This window comes from Bos indicus x Bos taurus, chromosome 2, assembly GCF_003369695.1.
Source record: "Bos indicus x Bos taurus breed Angus x Brahman F1 hybrid chromosome 2, Bos_hybrid_MaternalHap_v2.0, whole genome shotgun sequence".
Classification (NCBI taxonomy): domain Eukaryota; kingdom Metazoa; phylum Chordata; class Mammalia; order Artiodactyla; family Bovidae; genus Bos; species Bos indicus x Bos taurus.
The window spans coordinates 1,108,259-1,133,711 of record NC_040077.1 but is presented as its reverse complement, the minus strand read 5'-3'; the positions used below and the strand labels follow the sequence as shown (position 1 = coordinate 1,133,711).

The window sequence follows — 25,453 nt, the reverse complement described above, 5'->3', positions numbered from 1 at the left end:
TTCAGTTTTCACTTTCATGCATTGGAGAAGGAAATGGCAACCCACTCCAGTGTTCTTGCCTGGAGAATCCCAGGGACGGGGGAGCTGGTGGGCTGCCGTCTATGGGGTCGCACAGAATCAGACACGACCGAAGCGACTTAGCAGCAGCAGCAGCAGGAGTCCACTTGTCTGCCTAGTTGGAAGTCTGCCTGGCTAGGTGAAGTGTCTGTGCAGTCAAAGGTCTGTGTGGCTGGTATCTGCCTGACTGGAGTACATTTGGCTACCTGGGAGTCCATGTGATTAGGCCTGTCAGTCTGTCTGACAGGTAGGTCTGTGTAGCTGAAGGTCTGTCTAACTCAGAGGACATCTGTCTATTCAGCTGGGGATCTGTTTATGGCTGTCTGGGAGTCTGTCCAGCCAAGGGTCTGTCTGTCTGGCGTCTGTCTAGCAACCTAGCCGGAGGAGAGGGTCTGTCTTTCTGGTGATGTCTTTTGCATGGGGTGGTCTGTTAGGCTGTTGGTGTGTCACTCTTCCTGACTGGAGGTCTACCCAGGGAATGGACTGTCCCTCTGAAGCTCTGGCTGTCAAGGGGAATGGCTATCTGCCTGTCCAGGTTGGAATTCTGTCTGCTTACCCATCTGGGGATCTCCTTACCTGTCTGTCTGAAATCAGTCTGCTTGGCTGTTGTTATGCCTGGCTTTCATTTGTCTGAATGGTAGTGGGGGGTGAAGGTCCATCCATCACTTGTGTTGTAAGCTGAATGTCTGAGTGAGGGAGTCTCAGATACTGAAATGAACCAGTCTTTCAGGTGGTCTCCAGAAGTCTGTCTATCCATCATCCCCTTCATAATGGGGGGGCCCTGCCAGTCCCTTAGGGTTGAGTTTATTCTTGAGTATGCTCAGTGTAACCTCACCAGCCATCATCACCCAACTACCTCCCCAAGTCTCATGGTGTTGCTGAAACTCGGCCTCTGTTTACTGGTGCCAAACAGAAATGCAGAGACAGTTTTGGGTGAAGTAGAAAAGAGCAGCTTTTATTGTTTTGCCAGGCAAAGGGGGCCACAGTGGGCTAATGCCATGAATACCGTGTGACCCACCCTAGAGGGGTTAGTGAGGAGTTTTATAGTGTTCAAGGAGCAGTGGGTGATCATGGACCAAGCTTATGGACAGTCCTTGGATTGGTTGGCATCAAGGTGAAGTTTCAGCATCTTCAGCCTCTGCTTTCAACCAGTCTAGGGTCTATGTTCTTGTTGTCAGCAGTTTTTATCTTGTGGGGGTCTGCTTCCTGTAAAAATAACTTAGGAGTGTGTGTCAGATCTTTATCTATCCCTTTCAGGAAACTGGGAGTTCAGTGATTCTACTATGTGGTAGAATTACAGTCCCAGTTCCCTAGCTCAACAACTATGCTTTGTTTCTACATCTTCACATTTCCAAATCATTAACTCTTGAGTCAGCATTTTACTTCAAAAGATAAGGACACAGGGACTTGGACATGGTTTCAGTGACTTGAATGCTATAATCACTAAGGCAGAGCCCCACATCTTCCACGCTAAGAAACGTTTATTTTTATTCAGCCCAGCACCCCCATCCCCAACACTTCATAAAGCAGAGCATGACCCTCAGCAGTCCAGGCACCCATGTGGAGCAACAGACAGGCAGGGGTGCAGCGCTCACACCCGGGTCCATTCAGCAGGCGGATCTCGGGGTCCTTTAGGCCTCCCAATGCGCAGGTTAAAGCCTGGAAGAGGAAGGGCACCATAAGGCTCATAAGAGAAGCTGAGGTGTGGATAGGAAGGCAACAGGTGGAAAATCATTCTCCAGGCCCTCCCGGTTTGCTGCAGCCACGTCCACAGGGCTCTGAGGATGTGAGTCCCCTGCCACCACCTCCGCCTCACCCCCGTCGCAATTGCAAACGGCCCCAGCAACCGAAGTTATCTGACTTACCTAGCCCACCAGTCTGAGCTCTATCCGCCACGTCCTCATAGGCGCCAGGCCCGGCCAGGCTTTCGTCAACAGGAACTGCGGGCAGAAAACCACCCCGAACAGGTCAACTCAGACGGCCCTTCAAATTCTGGCATCCTCCCTGCCCAAGACGGCGGGCTGGGGGCTGCGGGTCCGGGCCCAGTGGCCAGGGGCGTAACCAAGACGGAGCCCTCTGCCCAGACCAGGTGACGAGGTCAGAGACTGCGGCGGGGCCAGAGACCACGGCGTGGCCCGAGACGCTTCCGGGCGTGACCTGAGGACAGGCAAAAGTCCTAGAGGCATGGCCAGGAAGCCCGAACCTCAGCCCTCCAGGGCGTGCCCCGGCCAGACTCGAGCTGGGGGGAGGGGAGGTCATCGCGGCCTCCAGGCTCTCCAGAACCTAGCCAGGGAGGATCTGGAGGAACAGGTGGGGTTAGATCCAACCCAGCCCCGCCCCCCGGCCTCCTAGACTTACCGCGGCCCTGCTGCGCGCCGCGCGCGTCCTCCGATAGCGCCTGGTGCCGCCAGGCGCGCGGCTTCACCTGGCTGTAGAGTGGCGTGTCCTCCGTGCCGCGTGCCCGCGCGCCCGCGCCTGCCCCGGTGCCCGCGGGGGCCGCACGCTTCTGTACCACCGCGTAAGTGTCGGCCATGGAGAGGGCCGGAGGCCCGGGCACCGAGATGCTTCTGCGGGTGGGAGGGCGGGGAGGAAGTGAAACTGCAGCGCCTAGGCGGGGGGAGGAGGGGGCAGCTCGCTGGGCGAGCAAACCACGGGCTTCCTTCCCGCCCGAGGCGGCTCGCAGTGAAAGAGCACTGAGATGGAGGCGGTTGGTCTCCGTAGAAGGGGGTCTCGTTTCTGTGTCCCTAGGGCCCAGCAGGTTCGGTGGATGAAGGAAGGAAGGGCCCAGCTGGCAGGTGAATGGGGCGAGATGTTATTGAGGAGTGGTCATTTCTGTGTAGTTGTGTATTGAATAAATGAATGAGGAAGTGACATCTAAAGGGAAGGAAGGGAAGGTCTCAAAATGGGAGAGCTGGTCTCAGACCAAGGGCTGAAGTTGCCGCACCAGATATGGGGCCTGACAGTTGGGCAGCATCAAGAAATACCTGCTGAATTAATGACTTGGGGGGAATGAGGAAAGTACTGACACCGGAATGTAGGGGTAGGGGCAGAGGCAGTGTCACCTCTGGTATTAAAGAATAATCTTCGAAAAGGTTCCCAGAGCTCAGTTCAACGAAAGGGCTGGTGGATATTTGGTGAACTGAACGACAAGGATGGCGCCAGTGTTTCAAAGGTGAGGAAAGGGCTAGCCTCCAAGAAGAAGAAACTGGAAAGGGAAGACTCCGGGGGTGGGGCTACGTACCTAAGGACTCCGCTGGATGGGCGGGCGATGGCATTCAGGTTCTGCGAAGTCCAGAGGGAGAGGGCGTCATCGTAGAGTGGGACACAATTCTGGGGAAAGACAGGAGGGGAAGAGCATGAGGCTTCAGAGGACACTGTCCGGACTCCTAGTGGAGATCACTGTGGTCGCTGTGGGGGCAGCTTAAGAGGAGACACTCTGATAAGGAAGCAAGGAGGATGACAAAGGTAGATATCAGAGTCAGTCCGTGCTACTGGAAGGAGTCCAAGGGCTAGATGCTGCCATAGTGGTGGCCACAGACCTCTGGGTCCTGGTCTCTGAGGGTTGGAAGGGGGCCTTGGTACCTCCTTGAGGTTCTGGTAATGAGGGCTGGCATTCTGTATCGCTGAGAGAAACATCTGAGACACTGTGTGGTACAGGAATCTGTACTGCTCCTGGGGTGGTGGGTAGAGGGGAAGACAGGTCATTGAGAAGGGAAGACAAGAGCAGAAGGGATGTGTCCTTGGAATAGGGAGACCCTGCTCACACCTCTGTCTGTATGGCCAGAGGCCGCTGCTTCCGAATCTCGAGGACCACACTGAAGAGGCTGAAGTTAGGTGGGATCATCTAGGGCAGAGAGATGGGCACATGAGAAAGACCTCGTGGGCACAGGACGCACACTTCATGCGCATGCCCTCTTCATACCTGGGTCAGAAGCAACTGTCTCACATAATCCACAGTGCACAGGACACCTGTTCGCCCGCAGCCAGCACTGACAAGTAAGAATCAGAATGAGCTCGACCAGGGCCTTCCTGCAACCCATTTTAAAGGGGACATTTGGGGTGGGGGGCAGGTGGTGAAGGGCTTAATTAATGGAGGGGCCCCTGCAGCACTTTTTGGTTCCCAGTATCCCAGGTTATAATTTGAAAGGAAAAACTTTTTAACTGCTGATATTTGTTTAGCATCAGCTGTGTACTTATTCCCCAGCAGACAGTCTGTGCTCAATAAATACTGACAATTTCAGTTGCAACTTTAGCGAGTGTGGCCTCAGGTTTCTTAAAGTAGGCATTCGAGAAACTGCAAGACTGGCTCCAAGTCCTGCACTATTCTTCCCTGCCTCCCTCCCCAACTACCATCCCCTCTATCTCACCAGATCCCCATAAAGCCCATTTATTAAACCTGCAGTGGACACAGAGGGGGTTGGGACCAGATCCCTGGAGGTGCCGAGCTTTCTCAACCATGGCAAGCACATTGTCAGGATTGCTGGGGACCCCTCTGTCTGGCCAGGACATATACTGCAGCTGGGACACTGACCGGGATTCCTGAAACATGGAAAATGAGAGGCAAAGAATAAAAAGAGAAAGAAAACCATATATTGAGCAATATTTCATGTCAGCCCTATTCTCCGCATCTTCCATTTAAATGAAACAGATAATAACTAAACAGAAGGGTACTATTGTTAATGCCCATTTTACAGATAAGAAAGCAGAGACAGGAAGCTCTCACCATGTGGAAGTCTCCTCCTCCCCTTTCAGTACCTTCTGGAAGGTGACCTGCAGAATCCTGAGTTTGATGTCTGGATTCAGCCACATCTCCCTTGTCTGTGGATATGGGGCATGTGGGAAGAGGGCAGAGAAAAAAGATCACAGGTGCCAAAAGATACATTTTCAGGAAACAGCATTTCTGATTAAAAATTTTAAAAAAGTAGTTCACTGGTGGCCTAGCGGTTAGGATTCTGGGCTTTTTCTGCCATGGCCTGGTTCAGTGCCTGGTCAGGGAACTGAGATCCTGTAAGTCGTGCAACAGAGTCCTCCCCCCACCAAAAAAAAAAGAAACACCTATTTCTAAAAATTCATTTAGTCCAAATATCCCCCATGACTTCTGTGAAGGAAACATTTTACATAAGGGAGAAAGAGAAACTATGAGCTAGTTCCAACAAGCTCATTTACAGTGAAAGAAAGAAATGTCTTTTGTTAGTTTGCTTGTATTTATCAGTACCAATTGTTTTTATAACCTATGAGAGATTTTTCTGAGTTCTTCTGAAATGGTAAGGGAAATAAGAATTTTAAGAACCTAATCAGGTACATTTATATTTACAGAGATAACCATGATAGTAGTTAAAATGCAAAATCAGTGTATAATGAGTTCTGACTATTTGCATGCTAATACCAGAGAGCTCCCTGCAGTGTGAGGGGGACTGTGGGGAAATTGTTCATTCTTTCAAGCCCAGCCCAAAAGCTTTCCACTCAGAATCTTCTGTGAAAGACAAAATCCAAGACTTCATAAAGTGCTGTTCCCACCTCTGCCCCAACTCACCAGAGTGATGCAGAAAGGCCCAGTCTGCAGTGGTTCCTGTTGTAGGGCCCAATAACGCTCACACTTTTTCTGCAAAAGACAAGGGGAAACAGGCAGGGACTGAAGAGGGGGAGTCTGCCTCAGAGTTCATTTTAACATGTGTACCACCCCTTGGAACAGCCCAGCTTGCTCGTGGAAGCACAGAGAACAGCAGCATCTCATCAGATTAAACACAGACTCAGTGGAGATGTGAGCTTCTGACTGTGCAGGAGGAAGACAGTCCAGAATATTCTCCTACTGTAAGCAACTAAAAACCTGGAAAAAAATGTATGAGCTACTATTTTCAGACACTGGTCCACATGCATTTGCAAGACTGTGATCACTGAACAAAGGGAAACACAGGAGTGAAACCCTATGAGTTCCCAAGGTTACTGCCTAGAGGCAGTAACCAGGCTGCAGACCATGAAGGGTCTGATGATCCCACTATTTGAGAAACCAGAAATCTTGGCTCAGGGAGACCAAGACAGAGTTCTTGAAAGAACAGTACTATGCAAACAAAAGCAAAGAACACCAGAAGTCTGCATGGGGTCCCCTTGAGTCTTTAGCTGATAATTATCTGGGCACATATGACATGAAACCCCATGAAGCTAGGAAAGAATAACTTCCCATGAAAGCGTAATAGCTACAGAACTATAAGATGAACATTTCCTAGAGCTCACAATGGAACAGAAATAATTTACATTTCCTCCAGCCAGAGTGGAGACCTGATTGATTAAAAAGGGCATTCAGTAAGGAACAAGACACCACACATTAGTAAGTAGAATGAACTTAGTTCTAGAATAAAGGCTTCTTTAGATGTACCCTTAAAAAGCTTAAAAATAAACCTTAAAATGATCAAATATCCAAAAATAACTGCCTTCCCAAAAAAGTTCCAACACTTTTTTTAAAAAGTTCCTTTTTAAAGGAAAATAACAAGATCTAAAATTTATCAATACTTGTGTAAAATTTGGGCTTCCCATGTGGCACTAATGGTAAATAACCCACCTGGCAATGCAGGATACATAAGAGATGCGGGTTTGATCCCTGGGAAGATCCCCTGGAGGACGAAATGGCAACCCACTCCAGTATAGCCTGGAGAATCCCCATGGACAGAGGAGCCTGGCAGGCTACAGTCCATAGGATCAAAAAGAGTCAGACATGACCCAAGCAACTTAGCAAGTGTAATATTTAAAATATTAAGCATCCAATAAAAATTTACTAGACATACAAAGAAGCAAAAAATATGACCTACACCCAGGAGATAAGTCAGTCAATAGAAAAAGACCCAATACAGATGAGGAAAAAAGCAGACAAAGACTTTAAGACAGCTTTTATAAATATGTTCAAAGATGAAAAGGAAAAACATGAATGTGATGAAAAAAAAAAAAGATATAAAGAAGACCTAAACGGAACTTCTAGAAAGGAAAAATAAAATATATGGAATAAAAAATTCACTATCTAAGGTACATGAAATGATGTTCAACATTGGTAATTATTAGAGAAATACAAATTAAAATTGCAATGAGGTACCACCTCACACTAGTCAGAATGGCCATCAGTAAAAAGTCTACAAATAACAAATGCTGATGAGGGTGTGGAGAAAAGAGAACCCCCATACATTGCTGGTGGGAATGTAAATTGGTGCAGCCACTATGGAAAACAGTATGGGGGTTCTTTAAAAACTAAAAAGAGTTGCTATATGATCCAGAAATCCTACTTCTGGGCATATATTTGGACTAAACTATTATCTGAAAAGATACATGCACACTGTGTTCATAGCAGTAGTACTCACAATAGCCAAGACATGGAAACAACCTAAATGTCAATTGACAGATGAATGGGTAAAGGAGATGTACGTATATATACACACACACGCAATATATTCATCCATAAAAAAAGAATGAAATAATGCCATTTCAGTATGATAGAGATTATCATAGTAAGTAAGTCAGAAAGAAAAGACAAATACCATATGATATCACTTATATGTGAAATCTAAAATCTGACACAAATGAACTTATCTAGAAAAGAGAAACAGACTCACAAACACAGAGAACAGACTTGTAGTTACTGGGGGAAAAGAGGGTGTGGAGGGAACAATCGGGAATGTGGGATTAGCAAACGTAAACTATTATATATAGAATGGATAAACAAGGTCCTACTATATAGCACAGGGAACTATATTCAGTATCCTGTGATAAACCATAATGGAAAAGAATATGAAAAAAAAAAACTGTCTAATCACAGAGTAGGGGCTTCCCTGGTGGTCCAGTGACTAAAACTCTATCTCCCAACACAGGGGGCCTGGATCAGGGTACTAGACCCACCTGAAGATCCTGAGTGCCCCAGGTAAGATCTGGCATAGCCAAATAAATAATTTTTTTTAATAGCAGATTAGATACCAGAAGATCAGTGAACGCAAAGGCATAGCAATAGAAACTATTAAAAGTGAAAAAGAGAGAGAAAAAGTGGAGGAAAAAAACTAACAGAATCAGATATCTGTGGAGATATATCAAGTGGCCTAATGTATGTGTACCTGGAGTTCAGAAGGAGAGGAGAGGGGAAAATGGAAACTATTTTTGAAGAAATAATAGCTGGAAATTCTTCCAAATTTCATGAAACTATGAACCCACAAACCCAGAAAGGTCAATGAACCATAAAGAGAATAATCCAAGGATTATTAACACCAAGTTAATCATGATCAAATTGCTAAAAAATCATAATAAAAAAAATCTTAAAACCATCATACACAAAAAGACTTTAAATTTGAGAAATAAGAATGACAGCAGAATTTTGTCAGAAGCTTGCAAGCCAGAGGTCAATGGTGTTATGCCCTAAAAATGCTAAAATTAAAAATGCAGACAAAAGCTGAAAGACTTTATCATAAGCAAAACTGCACTATGAGAAATATTAAAGTAACTTTTCAGGAACTTCCCTAGTGGTCCAGTGGTTAAGACTCTGCACTTCCACGGAAGGGAGTATGGGTTTGATCCCTGGTTGGGAACTAATATCCCACATGCTGCATGGTGAGGCCAAAATAAATAAAATTCTGATTTCTTCTTTAACAAAAAAAAGTAAGCTTTCTATACAAAAGAAACATGATATCAGGTGGGATAATGACCTACACAAAGGGATGAAAAATAAAGAAAAAGGTAAATATGTATTCTCATTTTTAACATCTTTAAAAGATAATCTAGTGAATTGTACCCAAAAAGAAGGAATAGCAATCCTTCACAAATTTTTCCAAAAATGTGACGAAGGAATGTTTTATGAGATCAGTATTACTCTGGTATCAAAACCAGACAGATATCACAAGAAAACTATTCAACATCTCAAGAATAAAGACAGAAGAATCGTTAACAAAAGATTATACACAGCATACAAGATTGGTTCAAGATATGAAAGTCAATCAATGTCATATACCATAATAACAGAAAGTAAAACAGAAACACATGATCATCTCAATAGATGCAGAAAAATGAACAAAATCCAGTACCTTTTCATATATAATAAAAACATGAAAGGCACTAGACATAGAAAAGAAATTCCTCATTTAAAATTAAAAAGCAAAACCTACAATAAGTATCTAAAAAAAACCCTACAGGTAACTTAACACTTAATGTTGAAAGACTGAATAGTTTGTGCTTAAGATCAAGAACAAGACAAAGATGTTTGCACTTTCTGCTTTTTTTTTTTTTTTTACTGTAATTTGATTGATTGATTGATTTTTTTTTTTTTACTTCTGAACAATTTTGTATTGGAAGTTGTAACCAGTGCAGTTAGGAAAAAAGAAATGAAGCAAAGAAAGGAGAGGAGGTGGGAGGGAGGAAGAAAGAAAAGGACAGGAAAGAAAAAAGATGGGAAGGTAGAAGAAAGAAAGGGAAGTTACCCAGATTGGAAGAGACAAAACTATCTCAAATTGCAGACAGCATGATGTTATATATAAAAGTGATATTAGATAAAGTGTTAATCACTCAGTCACGTCTGACTCTTTGTGACCCCATCGAACGTAGCCCTCCAGACTCCTCTGTCCACAGATTTTTCCAGACAAGAATACTGGAGCAGGTAGCCATTCCCTTCTCCAGGGGATCTTTCTGACCCAGGAATCGAACCTGGGTCTTCTACATTGCAGGCAGATTCTAGCCACTGGGAAAGCTCTATAGAAATCATATATAAAAAAAAAACCTGAAGATACACACACACACTATATTAGAGCTCAAAAGTGAATTCAGCAAGGTTCAGAATACAAAATCAATACAGAAAAATCAATTGTATTTTCATGTAAAGAAAACTGTTGTTTGCAATATCTACCCTGAATTGATAGATTCAGTGCAATCCTTATCAAAATTCTAGGCTTTTTGACGATATTGGCAAGCTGATCTTAAAATTAATATGTTAACATTAATAAATGTGTTGTGGATACCCAAGGCTGCCCTCAGGTTTGATGATTCAATAGGAGGACTCACAGGACTCTGTGCAGAGTTGTATTCATGGCTACAATTTATCACAATGAAAGGATACAGAATAAATTGGCAAAGGGAAAAGGCGCACAGGGTGAAGTCTGCAGAAAACAAGGTGCCAGCTTCCAAGGGTCTTCACCCAGTAGAGTCACTTAGGATGCGCTTAACTCCTCCAGCTGTGAGTTGTGGCCACACGTGTGAAATGTCCACAGGGAAGCTCCTTAGGAATTCAGTGCCCAAGGTTTTTACTGGGGGACTCTGTGGTATGTAGGCACCTCTGACTAGCGTGGGCCAAAACTTCAGACTCCAGAAGGAACGCAGGTGTCATATAAACCTACTGTCACTTAGACACATGGCTTATATAAATACTTTAGGCAAAGTGGGCCACTCTTATTGGAAATCGAATTTCCAGTTAAGAGCCAACCTTGCAGGAAGGCCTTTCTAAGCATAAGCACTTAGGCTTGCTACGTTAACTCTTTTCTGCACAGCAAGTGACCAAGAATAGACAAAACAATCTTGAAAATAAAACAAATTTGGAAGACTCACACTTCTTGATTTCAACACTTAACTACAGATCTACAATATGTTGTAGTACTGGCATAGTACTACAATCAATGGAATAGAATTGACAGTCCAGAAATAAACCTTTACATGTACGGTTGGTCAACTGATTTTCAACAAAGGAAAAGACTGCAAGAGCAGTCTTTTTAACAAGTAGTACTGGAACAACTGGATATCTATAAACAATGAATTTGGATCCCCTATCTTACACCATATACAAAAATTAACTGAAAATGAGTCTGAGACCTAAGCATAAAACACTTAGAAGAAAACATAGGAGTAAATCTTTTTGACCTCTGGTTAGACAATGACTTGTTAGAAACAGCACCAAAAGTACATCAAAACAATAGATGGGAAGTCTTCAAACTTATCAAAGGTTTGTGCTTCAAAGGACACTGTAAAGAAAATGAAAAGACACTCACACAATGAGACAAATATTTGTAAATCATATACTGATAAGGGACTTGTATTCAGAAGAATTCTCCAATAATAAAAAGACAAATAATCCAATTAAAAAATGGTAATGAACCTAAACAAATACTTGTCCAAAGAAGACATACAAATGGAAAAATAAGCACATGAAAAGATATTTGGTAAATCCACATCATTAGGCAAATGCAAACCACAACCATGAGACACCACTTCCCACCCATTAGGATGGCTAAAAACAAAAACAAAAAGTAACATATATCTTGGTGAGTGTTAATGAAACCCTGTGCATTGTTGGTGAGAATATAAAGTGGTGCAGCCACTGTGGAAAACAAAACAAAAACATTAAACACAGCATTGCCACATGATCCAGTAATTAATACTACTACCCAAAAAAATTGAAAACAAGGACTCAAAACAGATACTTATATATTAATATTTATAGCAGCATTATCACAATAACCAAAAGTTAGAAACAACCCAAATGTCCATCAACAAATCAATGGATAAACAAAATGTGATACAAATATAAAACAAAATGTTATTCAGCCTTAAAGAGAATGAAATTTTGATACACTCTGCAACATGGATGAGCCTTGAACACATGATAAATGAAATAAGTCAGACACAAAAGGACAGGTATATGATTCCACTGATATGAGGTACCTAGAATAGGCAAATTAATAAAGCCAGAAAGTAAAATAAAGGCTACCAAGAGCTACAGGAAGAGTAAAGGGGAAGTAGTTATTAAATGGATAGAGTTTCTGTTTTGGATGATGAACAAGTTTTGGAATTGAATATTGATAATGGTTTGAAACATTGTGAATGTACTTAATGTTTCTAAATTGTACATTTGAAATCATTAAAATGGCAAAATTTATGTTATGTATATTTTACCCCAACTGAAAAAAGAAAGACACAATCACCAAAAAATGGAAATAGCTCAAATTTTATAAAGTGATTGTGCTATGTGCGCTTAGTCACTCAGTCATGTCCAACTCTTTGTAGCCCCGTGGACTGCAGCCTGGCAGATCTTCTGTCCATGCAGAGTCTCCAGGCAAGAATACTGGAGTGGGTTTCCATGCCCTCTTCTAGGGGATCTTCCCAACCCAGAGATCAGACCCTTTGCAGGTGGATCCTTTACCAACTGAGCCATGGAAATATAAAACGGAATGTTATCCAGCAACAAGAAGGACTGAAGTATTGACATGGGCTTCCCTGGTGGCTCAGTCAACACATGCTACACTATGCATGAATCTTAAAAACACTACCCAGTGTTTGAAGCCACTCACCAAAGATAACGTGTCATATGATTGCAGTTATATGAAAAGTCCGGAGTGGGCAAATCTAATAGTGCAGATAGATTAGTAGTTGCTTAGGATGGAGTTTGGTAGGAAATGGAGTATGACTGCTAATGGATATAGGGTTTCTTTATGGGGTGATGAAAATATTCTAAAATTTATTGTGGTGATGGTTGTATAACTCAGGAATATACTAAAAACAACTGAATTGCACACTTTAGATGGATGAATTATATCTCAATAAAGTTTTTTTTAATCTATATGAAAATAATAGCAGTATGTTGTGTAGTATATTTTAAATTTAGAACTAAACCTGTGGCAACAATAGGCTGAAGCATAGAAAGAGAAAATTGAAATATGCTGTTGTAAAGTTCTCACATTTTACCTGAAATGGTATAATAATAATATTTGAACACAGACTGTAATAAGTACACATTTCACTAAACACACAAGCACATAATACAGAGGTAAAACTAATAAGGTAATAATGACTATGAAATGGAGTCATAAAAATTCTAAGTAAAAAAGACAGAAAAGAAAAAAGGAACAAGAACAGATGGAACAAATAGAAAACAAATAGCAAAATCATAGATTTATACTCATCACTGACATATTAAAGGTGGTGGTGGTTTAGTCACTAAGTCTTGTCCAACTCTTGAGGCCCCATAGACTGTAACCTGTCAGGCTCCTCTGTCCATGAGATTTTCCAGGCAAGAATAATGGAGAGGGTTACCATTTCCTTCTCCAGGGACCTACCCAACCCAGGGATCAAACTCCTGCATTGCAGGTGTATTCTTTACTGGTGAGCCACCAGGGAATCCCCCAACACACTGTTAGCCGCTCAGTCATGTCCGACTCTTTGCGACCCCACGGACTGTAGCCTGCCAGGCTCCTCTGTCCATGGGATTCTCCAGGCAAGAATACTAGAGTGGGTAGCCATTCCCTTTTTCCAAGGGATCTTCCCCATTCACGGATCAAACCCAGGTCTCCTGCATTACAGACATTCTTAACCGTCTGAGCCACCAGGGAAGCCCAACACATTAGATACTATGCCAATTAAAGGCAGAGATTGTCAGATTGGATTTAAAAAGTAAGTGTCCACAATATGACAGCTATAAGAAACAATTTAAAAATAAAAATGAGGAATTCCCTGATGGTCCAAGGGTTAGGACTCCATGCTTCATTGCAGGGGGCACAGGTTCAATCCCTGGTTAGAGAACTAAGATCCCTCAAGCCTCGTGGTATGGAAAAAAATAAAATGAAATTGAACACAGATTTTAAAAAGTAAAAGAATAAGAAAGATAATCACGCACACTCTAATCTAAGGAAGTTTAAATGGCTATATTAATACCAAAGTACACTTCAGAGAAAGGGTCATAAAAGAGACATTACATATTGAAAACAGGCTTGATTCATCAGGAGACATAATCCTGACTGTATAAGCACTCAATTATAGTTTTAAAGTAACTTAAGCCAAAACTGACAGAACTGAAAGAAAAAATAGATAAATGAAAAATTACAGTTAGAAATCTCAATACTCCTCTTTCAGCAAATAATGGGACAAGTAGACAAAAAAAACATCTATTTCTGCTTTATTGACTATGCCAAGTCTTTGACTGTGTTTCACAATAAACTGAGAAAATTCTGAAAGAGATGGGAATACCAGACCACCTGACCTGCCTCTTGAGAAACCTGTATGCAGGTCAGGAAGCAACAGTTAGAACTGGATATGGAACAACAGACTGGTTCCAAATAGGAAAAAGTGTACGTCAAGGCTGTAGATTGTCATCCTGCTTATTTAACTTATATTCAGAGTACATCATGAGAAACGCTTGGCTGGATGAAGCCCAAGCTGGAATCAAGATTGCCGGGAGAAATGTCAATAACCTCAGATATGCAGATGACACCACCTTTATGGCACAAAGTGAAAAAGAACTAAAGAGCCTCTTGATGAACGTGAAAGAGAAGAGTGAAAAAGTTGGCTTAAAGCTCAACATTGAGAAAACGAAGATCATGGCATCTGGTCCCATCACTTCATGGGAAATAGATGGGGAAACAGTGGAAACAGTGGCTGACTTTATTTTGGGGGGCTCCAAAATCACTGCAGATGGTGATTGCAGCCATGAAATTAAAAGACGCTTACTCCTTAGAAGGAAAGTTATGACCAACCTGGATAGCATATTAAAAAGCAGAGACATTACTTTGTCAACAAAGGTCCGTCTAGTCAAGGCTATGGTTTTTCCAGTAGTCATGTATGGATGTGAGAGTTGGACTATAAGAAAGCTGAGCACCGAAGAATTGATGCTTTTGAACTGTGGTGTTGGAGAAGACTCTTGAGAGTCCCTTGGACTGCAAGGAGATCCAACCACTCCATCCTAAAGAAAATCAGTCCTGAATGTCCATTGGAAGGACTGATGTTGAAGCTGAAACTCTAATACTTTGGCCACCTGATGTGAAGAGATGACTCATTTGAAAAGACCCTGATGTTGGGAAAGATGGAATGCAGGAAGAGAAGGTAACAACAGAGGATGAGATGGTTGGATGGCATCACCGACTCAATGGACATGAGTTTGGGTAAACTCCGGGAGTTGGTGATGGACAGGGAGGCCTGGCGTGCTGCAGTTCATGCGGTTGCAAAGAGTTGGACATGACTGAGTGACTGTACTGAACTGAGACAAAAAAATATGAATAATACAATTTGAGTAATACTATTGACAAGCTTGTACTAATTGATAGTTATAAAACAGTTGAAGGTTTCAGCATTCCTGTTGGGAACTGACAGAACATTTAGAGAAAAGAAATCAGTAAAGATATATAATATACAATAAAGATATAAAAGATTAAAGTATCTTTCAAAAAGACACAATCAATTTGACCTGATATTTATAGAATACTCAACCAAGCTGAATACACACTCTTTTCAAGTGCACACAAAACATTTACCAAGATAAATCGTATTCATGACCACAAAACAAGTTTCAATACATCTGGAATAATATATAATTGTTCTTTGACCACAATGGAACTGAAATTTAATAACAGGAAGATATATGGAAAAGTCCCCAATATTTGGAAATTAAGCACAGCCATGGTCAAATACCATGTCAAAGAAGAAATCACAAGGGCAACTAGAACACATGTTGAATTAACTGGAAAAAAAAGACAACATAGTTTATGAAATGTAGCTAGAGCAGTGTGTGGAGAAAAATGAATGACATTACTTACACATGATAAAAATCACAAATCTATTATCTAAGCTTAAAGAACTAGAAAAAAGCAAGTTAAACCTAAACCAGAAGAAAGGAAATGATAAAGATAAAAGAAATTAATGAAGTAATAATTTAAAAATAGAGAAAATGAATAAAATTCAAAGCATCTTCTTTGAAAAAATAAAACTAATAATCCTCTAGCCCAGAGATTGGCTAACTTGCTATAAATGGCCAGATAATAAATCTTTTAGACTTTGTAAGCTATACAGTCTACTTAACTTCCAACTACTGAACTTAACAATTGTGGCATGTATACACTATGTAAATCAATGAGCATGACTATGTTCTAATACATTTTTATTTACAAAAACAGGCAGCAGGACAGATTTAGTACAACAGTTAAAAGTTTGATTCTTTATTCTCACCAGACCAAATAGCCAGGAGAGAAGGTATCACAACTATCAAAATTAGGGATGAAAAATGTACATCACTACAGACTGCCTAGACTCCATGATCAGCCAGCTATCCCAGCCAGCCAGGATGCAGAAACCATGTGCCTTCAGTGCTGATATACATTTATTGAGTAACTAATTTATGCTTATGGGAAAAACAAAGATCCCTGCTTCCCTGGAACTTTGCTTTTACTCAGGGAGACAGAATAAATAATATACATAATGCATTTGTAGATTATCTTATATTTCATTCAGAAGTTGGTAACAACTATGAAGAAAAATGAAAGTACGACCAGGGAAGGCGAGTGGGAGTTTCAAGTGGGGTGAGGTCCAGGAAGATCTCATTGAGGAAGGAGCATTTGACCCAAGACCTGAAGGTGGTGATGCAGCAGCCCAAGGGGAAAAATGTCCCAGGCAGAGGGAACAGACAAAGCATAGGATCTGAGGCAGAACAAAGGCCCCAGTGGTTGGAGCATAGTGAATAAGTGGGAGAAAGATGGGGAAAGACATCAGAGTTGTACTGGGGAAGCCACAGTTATAGGGCCTTATGGTCTATCGGGCAGGAAGACCAGCAGGAGAGGGTTGCCAACATTGGAAGGATGAGCCCCACGAATAAAAGGAAAAAGATCATAAAAAAAAATTAAAGCCAGTAACAGTGGGCTTGGCAGAGCTACAGTGGGGGTCACTCCAAGAACTGGTCCCTTGAGTCATGGGATCAGGGGAGAGCTAGTGAGTTTCTCCTGTCTCCTGCATAAGGACATGCACTCGAGAGGCTGAGCACACCTACCCGTCCATTCTCCATCTCCTGACAGGCCATCAAGATGACCTAGATATCGGGGTAAGGGAGGAGAATCAGTTTAGGGGGTGCAGTTATCAGCGCCAAGGGAGGACCCAGAATACTGCCCACACTTCCCCCTGACCTTGACCCCAAAGCTGACCTTGACCCCAAATTCCCAGATGAGGCGCCAGAAGTCTAGCAAGGTGTGAGGCAGGGGTCCTTGCGTGGCGATGTAGGCCTGGCTTCCATCTGTACCCTGGTAAAGGCTAAGTTCACTATCGAGGTTCCGCTGCCACCCCCACCACCTCTGCCCCTTTCCTGACTCCCAGCCTGACCCTGATGAAGTTGCCATTGATGTAGTCGCCATGTCCCTCTTCCTGGAGCAGGGAAAGGATCACTCGTGTCTGATCGTCTGCCAGCAGGAGAAGCGAGAAACATGGAGTTTGTGGGTGACAGCCCTGATGCCTCCCAGATGAAAGCCAGCAGGGGATGGCACACCTGGGAGCATCCCATTGAGGTGCACTGGTGGGATGCTGGGGAGAAATGCAGCCACAGCAAGGCTCTGGGAGGGAGAGTTCTGGGATCCCAGTAGGACACATGGACCCTGGCTAGCACCTGGATCCCACAGGGTCGGGGCACCGACTCCTCCGGAGGCCCCACCCCCACCCCCGACTTACAAGGCAGCACATCCTTGTAACGGTTCTTCCTCACGTTCTCGGGGCGACTGCCAGCCTCCGTTGAGCGCACACTTTCCGTCTTCCAGGCGGCTGAGCGGGCCCGGATGTCCTGGTGGGAAGACCGCAAGAAGACCCGGGGGTGGGAAGAGAGAGTAAGAGAGGAGCCAGATCAGACGCCTGGGACACTGAGGCTCTCACAGGGATATGCGGCACGTGGCCTATGAAAGGTGAGTGTTGCGTCCAGATAGTGTAAAGCCTACTAATTATATTGATTCAATAACAGTAGCCATTCAGAGTGCCCTCTCTACGCTAAGCCCTGTGTAAGGGCATTGAACTATCTGCAAGGTGCCACTGAAGTGGGTATTATTGACTCCCCGTTGTGCAGGTAAGAAAGCTGAGGCACCACATGTGTCAATGACTTTCTGAAAGTGCCACCCAGGAAGTGGGTGAGTGAGTGTTGAACTCAGACCTCTGAGCATCTGTCCTCGCACCCTCAGTGTGTATTTACATCTTATTGTGAACAATAATTGTAATATATTATGTACTTAATATAACAAACATGATACACAAGAGGATAATATACAATGTATATGAATTAAATGTACTATTAGGTGCTTTAATACTGTTAGATTATTATGATCAGTGAATAGAATTGCCATCATCACCAGGTATTCATAATCATGACAATAATAAATAACACCTACCAAGCCACCATGAGTGCAAGCCACCATTCTAAGCGTTCTTACACCCATCAGGTAGGTCATTTAAGTTTTCATGGACACATTTCTGCAGTGGGTACCACTATGGATATATATATATATATATATATATATTTTTTTTTTTTTTTGCAGAGACTTATTTATTCAAGAGCTCTTGTGAACATAACAATACATAAAGTAGTAGATTAAAAAAGAAGTCATCACATAACAAAGCATTTTACAATCTATTTGGAGAGATTATAAAAATCTCAAAGCTGTAGGGGATATCAGAGAATACCTGGCCTCTCTCCTTATTTTTAAGAATGTAAAACTGAGACCCAGCCAGGTGGATTAGCCTAAGTAATCCTAAATGGATTACCTCTAAAAGTTACTTAGAGATAGAGACAGATTGAGACTGCTGCTGCTGCTAAGTCGCTTCAGTCGTGTCCGACTCTGTGCGACCCCATGGATGGCAGCCCACCAGGCTCCCCCATCCCTGGGATTCTCCAGGCAAGAACACTGGAGTGGGTTGCCATTTCCTTCTCCTGGATATTTCTACTATGTAGATGAGGAAACCAACGTCCAGAGAGGCCTTGGAAGACTCCTGTGAGTGCAGGAGATTTCAGGAGGCTGGCTTCCAGCAACTGGCACTGCTCACCACCCAGCTTCTGCATAGGGATCCTGAGCACTGCTCACTGTCCCAGACTGGACCCAGACCTGGATGGACATGATGTCATGTACTACCTGGGAATTATATTTTTACTTTATTATGCACATTTTCATATTGAATAAATTATATATTCTGCATTTATTACACATTTCTTATATAAATATTTATTTTATATTTGTATAAACAGATTTATACTTTTATCTATTACATTGTTTCTTAGAAACTTGAATAACTGCTCATTTTATAATTATGTTTATTCTACTGTTCTATGAAATTAATGTGTCAATTATAGCTTATGACCATATTTATACATATACACTATATAGTTCATATTTATTAATACATTTCATAAATCTGTTCTCTATTTCTATTGTACTTAATGATTATATAGTCATTTATTACATATATTTATCAGACATTTCTAAATTTAAGATGTCACCATATATGATTCTAACACGTTTCTATGCTATTATATTTAAAATATCTCAGTACTTGTACAGTGCGATACCTACGACGCTGCTGCATTAGCACTCCTTACATATGGCTTGCACTACCCCACTGTAAAGTTTAGGATTATTTATAACTAGTGACAAATGCACCTATAAAGTAAGCGCTCAAGATGTGCTAAGCGCGCTTTACCCACACTGGCTATTTTAATCCTCAGGTCAGTTTCGTTACATTTCACCCTAGGAGAAACAGAGGCCAGAGAGACCGGATAAAGCGCCTCAGGCCACATCGTCTGTAAGAACTGGCGACCATATCCTCACCGCAGCGGGGCCTCTTGGTTCCTCTTTTCCCAGCCCCTTCCTCCCTAGGACCACAGTAGGGACAGTGACCACCGGGTCGCTTGGAGAGGCCGGGCATCGCGCAAGCGCCCGCCTTCTCCGCTCAGCAACCCGACGATACAGGGAGCGCAGCTAGGGCGCAGGCCGCCTGGGCCGGCCGTGGACTTCGCCCTCTGGGTATCTGCAGGCAGAGGGTGAAGACAGGCAGGGAGAGAGTGCGACAGAGAGAGGTGCTGGGGAGAGAAAAACAGATCTTGAAGTGAGAAGACGACCCTGGACGCCGAGAGAGAAGCAAAGTGCAGCAGGGTGCACAGAAGAACAGACGGAGGTCCGGACTGTCCAGGGCGAGGAGCAGGAGCTCGGCAGTCCACACTCGCCCACTCACACTGAACTCGCCGGCGAAGACCACCCCATGCCTGCCGCCCAGTGCCTCCAGCTGCTCCAAGAAGCTCCGCGCCGCATCCAAACTGCGGCTCATTGCGCCGACTAGGAGTGAGGTGCAGTCCACCTGTGGCGCTCCGCGCTCTCCGTTGGGGTAGACTCCGCTGAAGGCAGCCGAGGCCCCGCCTCAGATCTCGCCGGCCAATGGGGGTGCGCAGCGGCAGACAGGGCGCGCCCCTCGGCCAATGACACTCAGAGCCCGCCCCAGCCCCGCCCACAGGCTCCTTGACTGGGGGCGCTAGGTCCTCCTGGCTGCGCCTGGGGCTAGAAAACTGCGCCGGCGCTTCAATTTTTTTGTCTCCGCGAGGGCTGGCTGAGTCCCTGTGGTCCTCTGGACACCGCCTCTAGCTTGGGCCCGGGGTCCACGCCCTGGCATGACGGATGGCTGCACGCCCTCGCCCGGCTTCCAGGGCCCGGTCTTCTGGGCTGTGTCCGGATCCCAACCAGGCTGGCGTGTCAGCTGTGAGTAAAGACGGCTGCCTAGATCGAGCTGAAATTCCTGACCGGGAAACCCTGTGTGGAGACCTTACCCACTCTGCTCTCCGGCGGAGTCCAAGGGAGGTTGGGAGAGGTTGCCGCGGGGGGAAATGACCCCCGGGCACCTGAGCTGTGAGAAAGACAGAATTTCTTGAGGTTACTTCTTTTTCTGGGTGGGTCGGGCCAGGAGGAGCTGAGGGAGCCAGGATCATCCTAATTTGAGAATCTCAAGCCGTATAAACTTCCAGGAAACTGAGAATTGAGGTTTTGGGAGTGGGTTCCAGGGGTCTAAATGTTCTCAACGCTTTTAAGGAATTTTTTCATTCTCATATTGTCCTCTTCAGAAAATGAGAAGGCCAGAGGACAGTTGTTGCTCTAGGGCCACCAAGGGGAAGGCTGCAAAGAGTAGGGAGGAGCCAGGGGCCCCTGCCGAGGGCCGGTCAGTGTAGATGGGCTAGCCCATCCTTCACTTTGGAGGTAAGGAGTGTGAACCTAATTCATTAGGGAGTTATCAGAATGTTGTCACAGACAGGCAAACTTTCTTAAAGGACTCAGGTCTCTGCTTCTTGTCCCAGCCACTCAACTTTGACAGGCAGGGTGAAAGCAACCAGTAGGCCATATGTAAAGGGATGAGCATGGCTGTATTCCAAACTTTATTTGCGGACTTTAAATTTTAATTTCATGTGTCAGTTTTTTTTCTTTGGTGGGCTGCAGGCTGTAGGTTGCCAATCCCAGTTTAAGTGACTGAGAAGGCAAAAAGCAGGTCAGTAGGGATGGAGGTCAGTAGTGACCACCGAGGATTGACATTGTCAGTGAGTTCACTGCAGGCCAGTGAGAGTTCCTTGGATGTTCACGGAGACTGGCACTAGATCTCAGTGGCAGTTACTGGGAGGTCAGTGACAGACTGAAAGTAACCAGGGAACCATTGGGACTGAGTGTTTACTAAGTAATTGAGGGGTCAAAACAGTCAGGCAAGTTCACTGAGGACCCCTAACCAGGGCTCGATAGTGAATGTCAGTGTAATCACTGAGATTTCTTGGATGGTCTCAAGATTCAGTTGTTGGACTCAGGGTGGTGGGATAAAGAAGCATCACTGAACTTTGAGAAAATATGGAGGTCCACTGGAGGAGTCACAGAGACGCTTGAGCCCCTGAGTAATCATGGACACTAATAGCAATCATTTGGGGATAGTGGACACCAGAGTAAAGGGGGAATATCCACTGCAGATCACAAGAGGGCTTTCTGAACCCTGCTAGCAGTGAATGTCATCGGTTGTCAGTAGTCACTGGAAACTGGTGACCTGGAGTGCAGAGACAACACTGAGGCTCAGTGAGCCCTGCATATCTGTGGTGGTGACCCGGAGGCAGGGCAGCTAATGCAGCAAATGGGTTCTGGCTAGTTGGGGGAATCTCTGTTCCACTAGGGACTGGGGTGTGTTTGTCCAACAGGATGGGGTGTCTATCTGTCCCCCTGGTTTAGGGGACATCTGTCTATCCTGAGCACCTTTCTGATAGGCTGGGGTCTTTCTTACTGGCAGAGTTAAGTCTGTCAAGCCGAAGGTCTGGCTGGATAGCTGACTGGGTAGTAGCTGTCTTTCCACTGACTGTCTCTGTGTCCAGTTGTGGTGCTTCGTCTATTCTTGAGGGATTCTGTCTCTCGGTTGGCTGGAAGCAGGGTGGGAGGGGTGTCGTGTCTGGACACAGGTCTCTCTGGATGCCTGGCTGGTCGTCTTCCCAAACGCCTAAGAATCTGTCCATTTGTTTGGCTGTCCTGCTATGTAGTCTGTCTTTGCCCGGGATTTTATCTAGAAGTCTGTCTTACCAGAGGTTTGTGTGTCTGTCTGCCTGTTTAGGGATCTATCTGCCTATCTGGCCTATGAACAGAGTGGCTGAGACTTCAGTCCACCTGCCATGCTTCCACCATGGTTCACTGTTTCTGGCTGCACATTCAACCACAACTCCATACCCTCCTCCCCGCCCCACTCTATGTCCTCCTCTAGTTAAGCGGACTGCCATCCTGACACTGGCCACCCCTCCATGTCTCTTCAACATCCAGATTCTTCTGGCTTGCCCTCCACTCAGCTCAGGCATTGGGTGTGGGAGGTGGAAGACCACCAAGACCTCCTCCAGCAGCCACGGCTCACCCCTCTCCATTCTCCCAAAGAACTGCAAGCTGTGTTCTTGCAATGGGACTCACTGCTGCTGCTGGTCCTCTTGTACACACTCCTGGAGGCAAGCAGTGGGAGCAGCTGGCACTGTCCTGCAGGTCCTGGGCACTCCAACACCCACATGCCAGTCTGCCGCCTGCTTGCCAGCTCAGAGGCCAGCAACAGAGCCAAGTGGACAGGGTGCTGGAAGGTGATCAGGGAAGCTTTCACAATACTATGCAGAGCCCAGCCTAGGCTGTTGTTACAAAGGGGAAATCGTAAACAGGAGACACCACCTTCACCTAGAAAGCTTGTGAGGAGACAGTCTGAGACTACTGAAATCCCTACTGAAAAGTTCTTCTCCAACTTCCTTTTTTAACTAGGCCACAAGAGGGAAGAAGAAATTTGAAAAAACTCTCCCACTGCTCTACTCTGTTAAGAACCTTTGGTTGGGTGGGCTTACCTATTGGCCCATCTACAACTCTGCCATTTGGCAAACAGAAAAATGCCACTCACTCCAGTTATAAATGCCAGTTTGCATTCACCAGTGACTGGTGCTAACTGCCTTTGTGAGGGCTTTTATTCCAGACTCTGGAAACTCTATAAGACAAACCAATTTCCTAACTGAATAAATTACAAAGAAAAAAGTTAAAGAGAACACAAATGCTCATAGCAGCATTATTCAAAACAGCCCCAAAGTGAGAAACCAAATTTCATAAAGTGATGGATAAAGAAAATATGGTGTACACTGTTAGGGTCCACAAGGGGCTCATGGCGTATTGTTAAAGAAATGGCCCATTGTAGGTGACCTGACAAAGGAGATGAAGTCACAGTGACCACAATGCCCTGGTGGCGGGCTGTTTTTTCCTTAAAGCAATATCCTGTTTTTCCCTGCTGGTGCCAGTGTCTCAAGACTACATGGCCACCAGTCTCTATAGGGTCTCTGGTCCTGGCACACACGAGGTTGGTTTGAGCCCTCTGAGCATCTCTGGCAAGTTTGGGGTTTGATTCTAAGCATGAACTCGCCTCTCCTACCGTCTTGCTGGGGCTTCTCAGCCCTTGGACTTGGGGTATCTCCTCACAGCTGCTCCAGCGCCACGAAGCTGCTGCTCGAGCCTACTGTCTTGCTGGGGCTTCTCCGACCTTGAACATGGGGTGAGTATCTGTGTTTGAGTATCTCCAGTGGAGGTATGGGTCAGCAGTGGACTGCCGCAGGGGCAGGGGCTCTGGGTGCAGCAGACCTGGGTATGGCATAAGCCCTCTTGGAGGAGGTCGCCATTAACCCCACCATAGAGCTGCCAGGACTTACAAAGGCCTTCGAAATAGACTCTTGGAGGGCACAAACAGAACCTCGTGCATACCAGGACCCAGGAAAAAGGAGCAATGACCCCACAAGAGACTGACCCAGACTTGCCTGTGAGTGTCCAGGAGTCTCCATAGGAGATGTGGGTCAGTGGTGGCCTGCTGCAGGGTTGGGGGCACTGAATGTAACAGAACACACTGGGGGCCTTTTGAAGGAGGTCACCATTATCTTCACTGGATTCCCTGGTGGCTCAGACGGTAAAGCGTCTGCCCGCAATGTGGGAGACCCGGGTTCGATTCCTGAGTTGGGAAGATCCCTGGAGAAGGAAATGGCAACCCACTCCAGTACTCTTGCCTAGAAAATTCCATGGATGGAGGGGCCTGGTGGGCCTCCACCATAGTTTGGCCCCAGGTAAATAACAGGGAGGGAACACAGCTCCACCCATCAACAGAAAATTGGATTAAAGATTTACTGAGCATGGCCCTGCCCATCAGAACAAGACCCAGTTTCTCCCTCATCAATCTCTCCCATTAGAAAGCTTGCATAAGCCTCTTATCCTTTTCTATTTGAGTGCAGACAGACTGAAAACCACAATCACAAAAAACTAACCAATCTGATCACATGGATCACAGCCTTGTCTACCTCAAAGAAACTATGAGCCATGCTGTGTAGGGCCACCCAAGACCGATGGATCATGGTGGAGAGTTCTGACAAAACGTGGTCTACTGGAGAAGGGAATGGCAAAACACTTCAGCATTCTTGCCTTGAGAACCCCATGAACAGTATGAAAAGGCAAAACGATAAGACACGGAAAGATGAACTCCCCAGGCTGGTAGGTACCCAATATGCTACTGGAGATCAGTGGAGAAATAACTCCAAAAAGAATGAAGGGATGGAGCCAAAGCAAAAACAATACCCAGTTGTGGATGTGATTGGTGATGGAAGCAAGGTCTGATGCTGTAAAGAGCAATACTGCATAGGAACCTGGAATGTGAGGTCCATGAATCAAGGCAAATTGGAAGTGGTCAAACAGGAGATGGCAAGAGTTAATGTCGACATTTTAGCAATCAGTGAAATAAAATGGACTGGAATGGGTAAACTGAACTCAGATGACCATGAATATCTACTATGGGCAAGAATCCCTTAGAAGAAATGGAGTAGCCCTCACAGTCAACCAAAGAGTCTGAAACGCAGTACTTGGATGCAATCTCAAAAATGACAGAATGATCTCTGTTCATTTCCAAGACACACCATTCAATATCATAGTAATCCAAATTTATGCCCCGACCAGTAATGCTGAAGAAGCTGACGCTGAACGGTTCTGTGAAGACCTACAAGACTTTCTAGAACTAACACCCCCAAAAGATTGCCTTTTCATTATAGGAGACTGGAATGCAAAAGTAGGAAGTCAAGAGATACTCAAAATTAACAGACAAGTTTGGCCTTGGAGTATAGAAT

The 25,453-nt window shown here is 44.6% G+C and overlaps 1 protein-coding gene and 1 long non-coding RNA gene across 3 annotated transcripts; one reads left to right on the top strand and one right to left on the bottom strand.

The window, feature by feature from the left end:
- Nucleotides 1-991: 991 nt before the first annotated feature.
- PTPN18 (protein tyrosine phosphatase, non-receptor type 18) lies at nt 992-23,941 on the bottom strand. Of its 2 annotated transcripts, none has more exons than XM_027554421.1 (15): nt 20,014-23,941; nt 17,476-17,584; nt 17,134-17,210; nt 16,959-17,054; nt 16,808-16,846; nt 5,591-5,659; nt 4,813-4,875; nt 4,454-4,596; nt 3,980-4,046; nt 3,824-3,901; nt 3,640-3,729; nt 3,299-3,387; nt 2,416-2,624; nt 1,923-1,997; nt 992-1,716 (listed from the first exon to the last, which is right to left on the bottom strand). In XM_027554421.1, the coding sequence occupies exons 1-15, from the start codon at nt 20,104-20,106 to the stop codon at nt 1,649-1,651; spliced, it is 1,365 nt and encodes a 454-aa protein (XP_027410222.1). In that variant the 5' UTR covers nt 20,107-23,941; the 3' UTR covers nt 992-1,648. The 2 variants fall into 2 exon arrangements, with proteins under 2 accessions (XP_027410222.1, XP_027410227.1); XM_027554426.1 differs by having other exon boundaries at nt 4,589-4,596; nt 20,014-23,939.
- LOC113900793 lies at nt 2,916-4,647 on the top strand. Its single transcript, XR_003513249.1, has 2 exons — nt 2,916-3,229; nt 3,842-4,647. It is a non-coding gene; the product is annotated as an uncharacterized LOC113900793 (long non-coding RNA).
- Nucleotides 23,942-25,453: the final 1,512 nt, after the last annotated feature.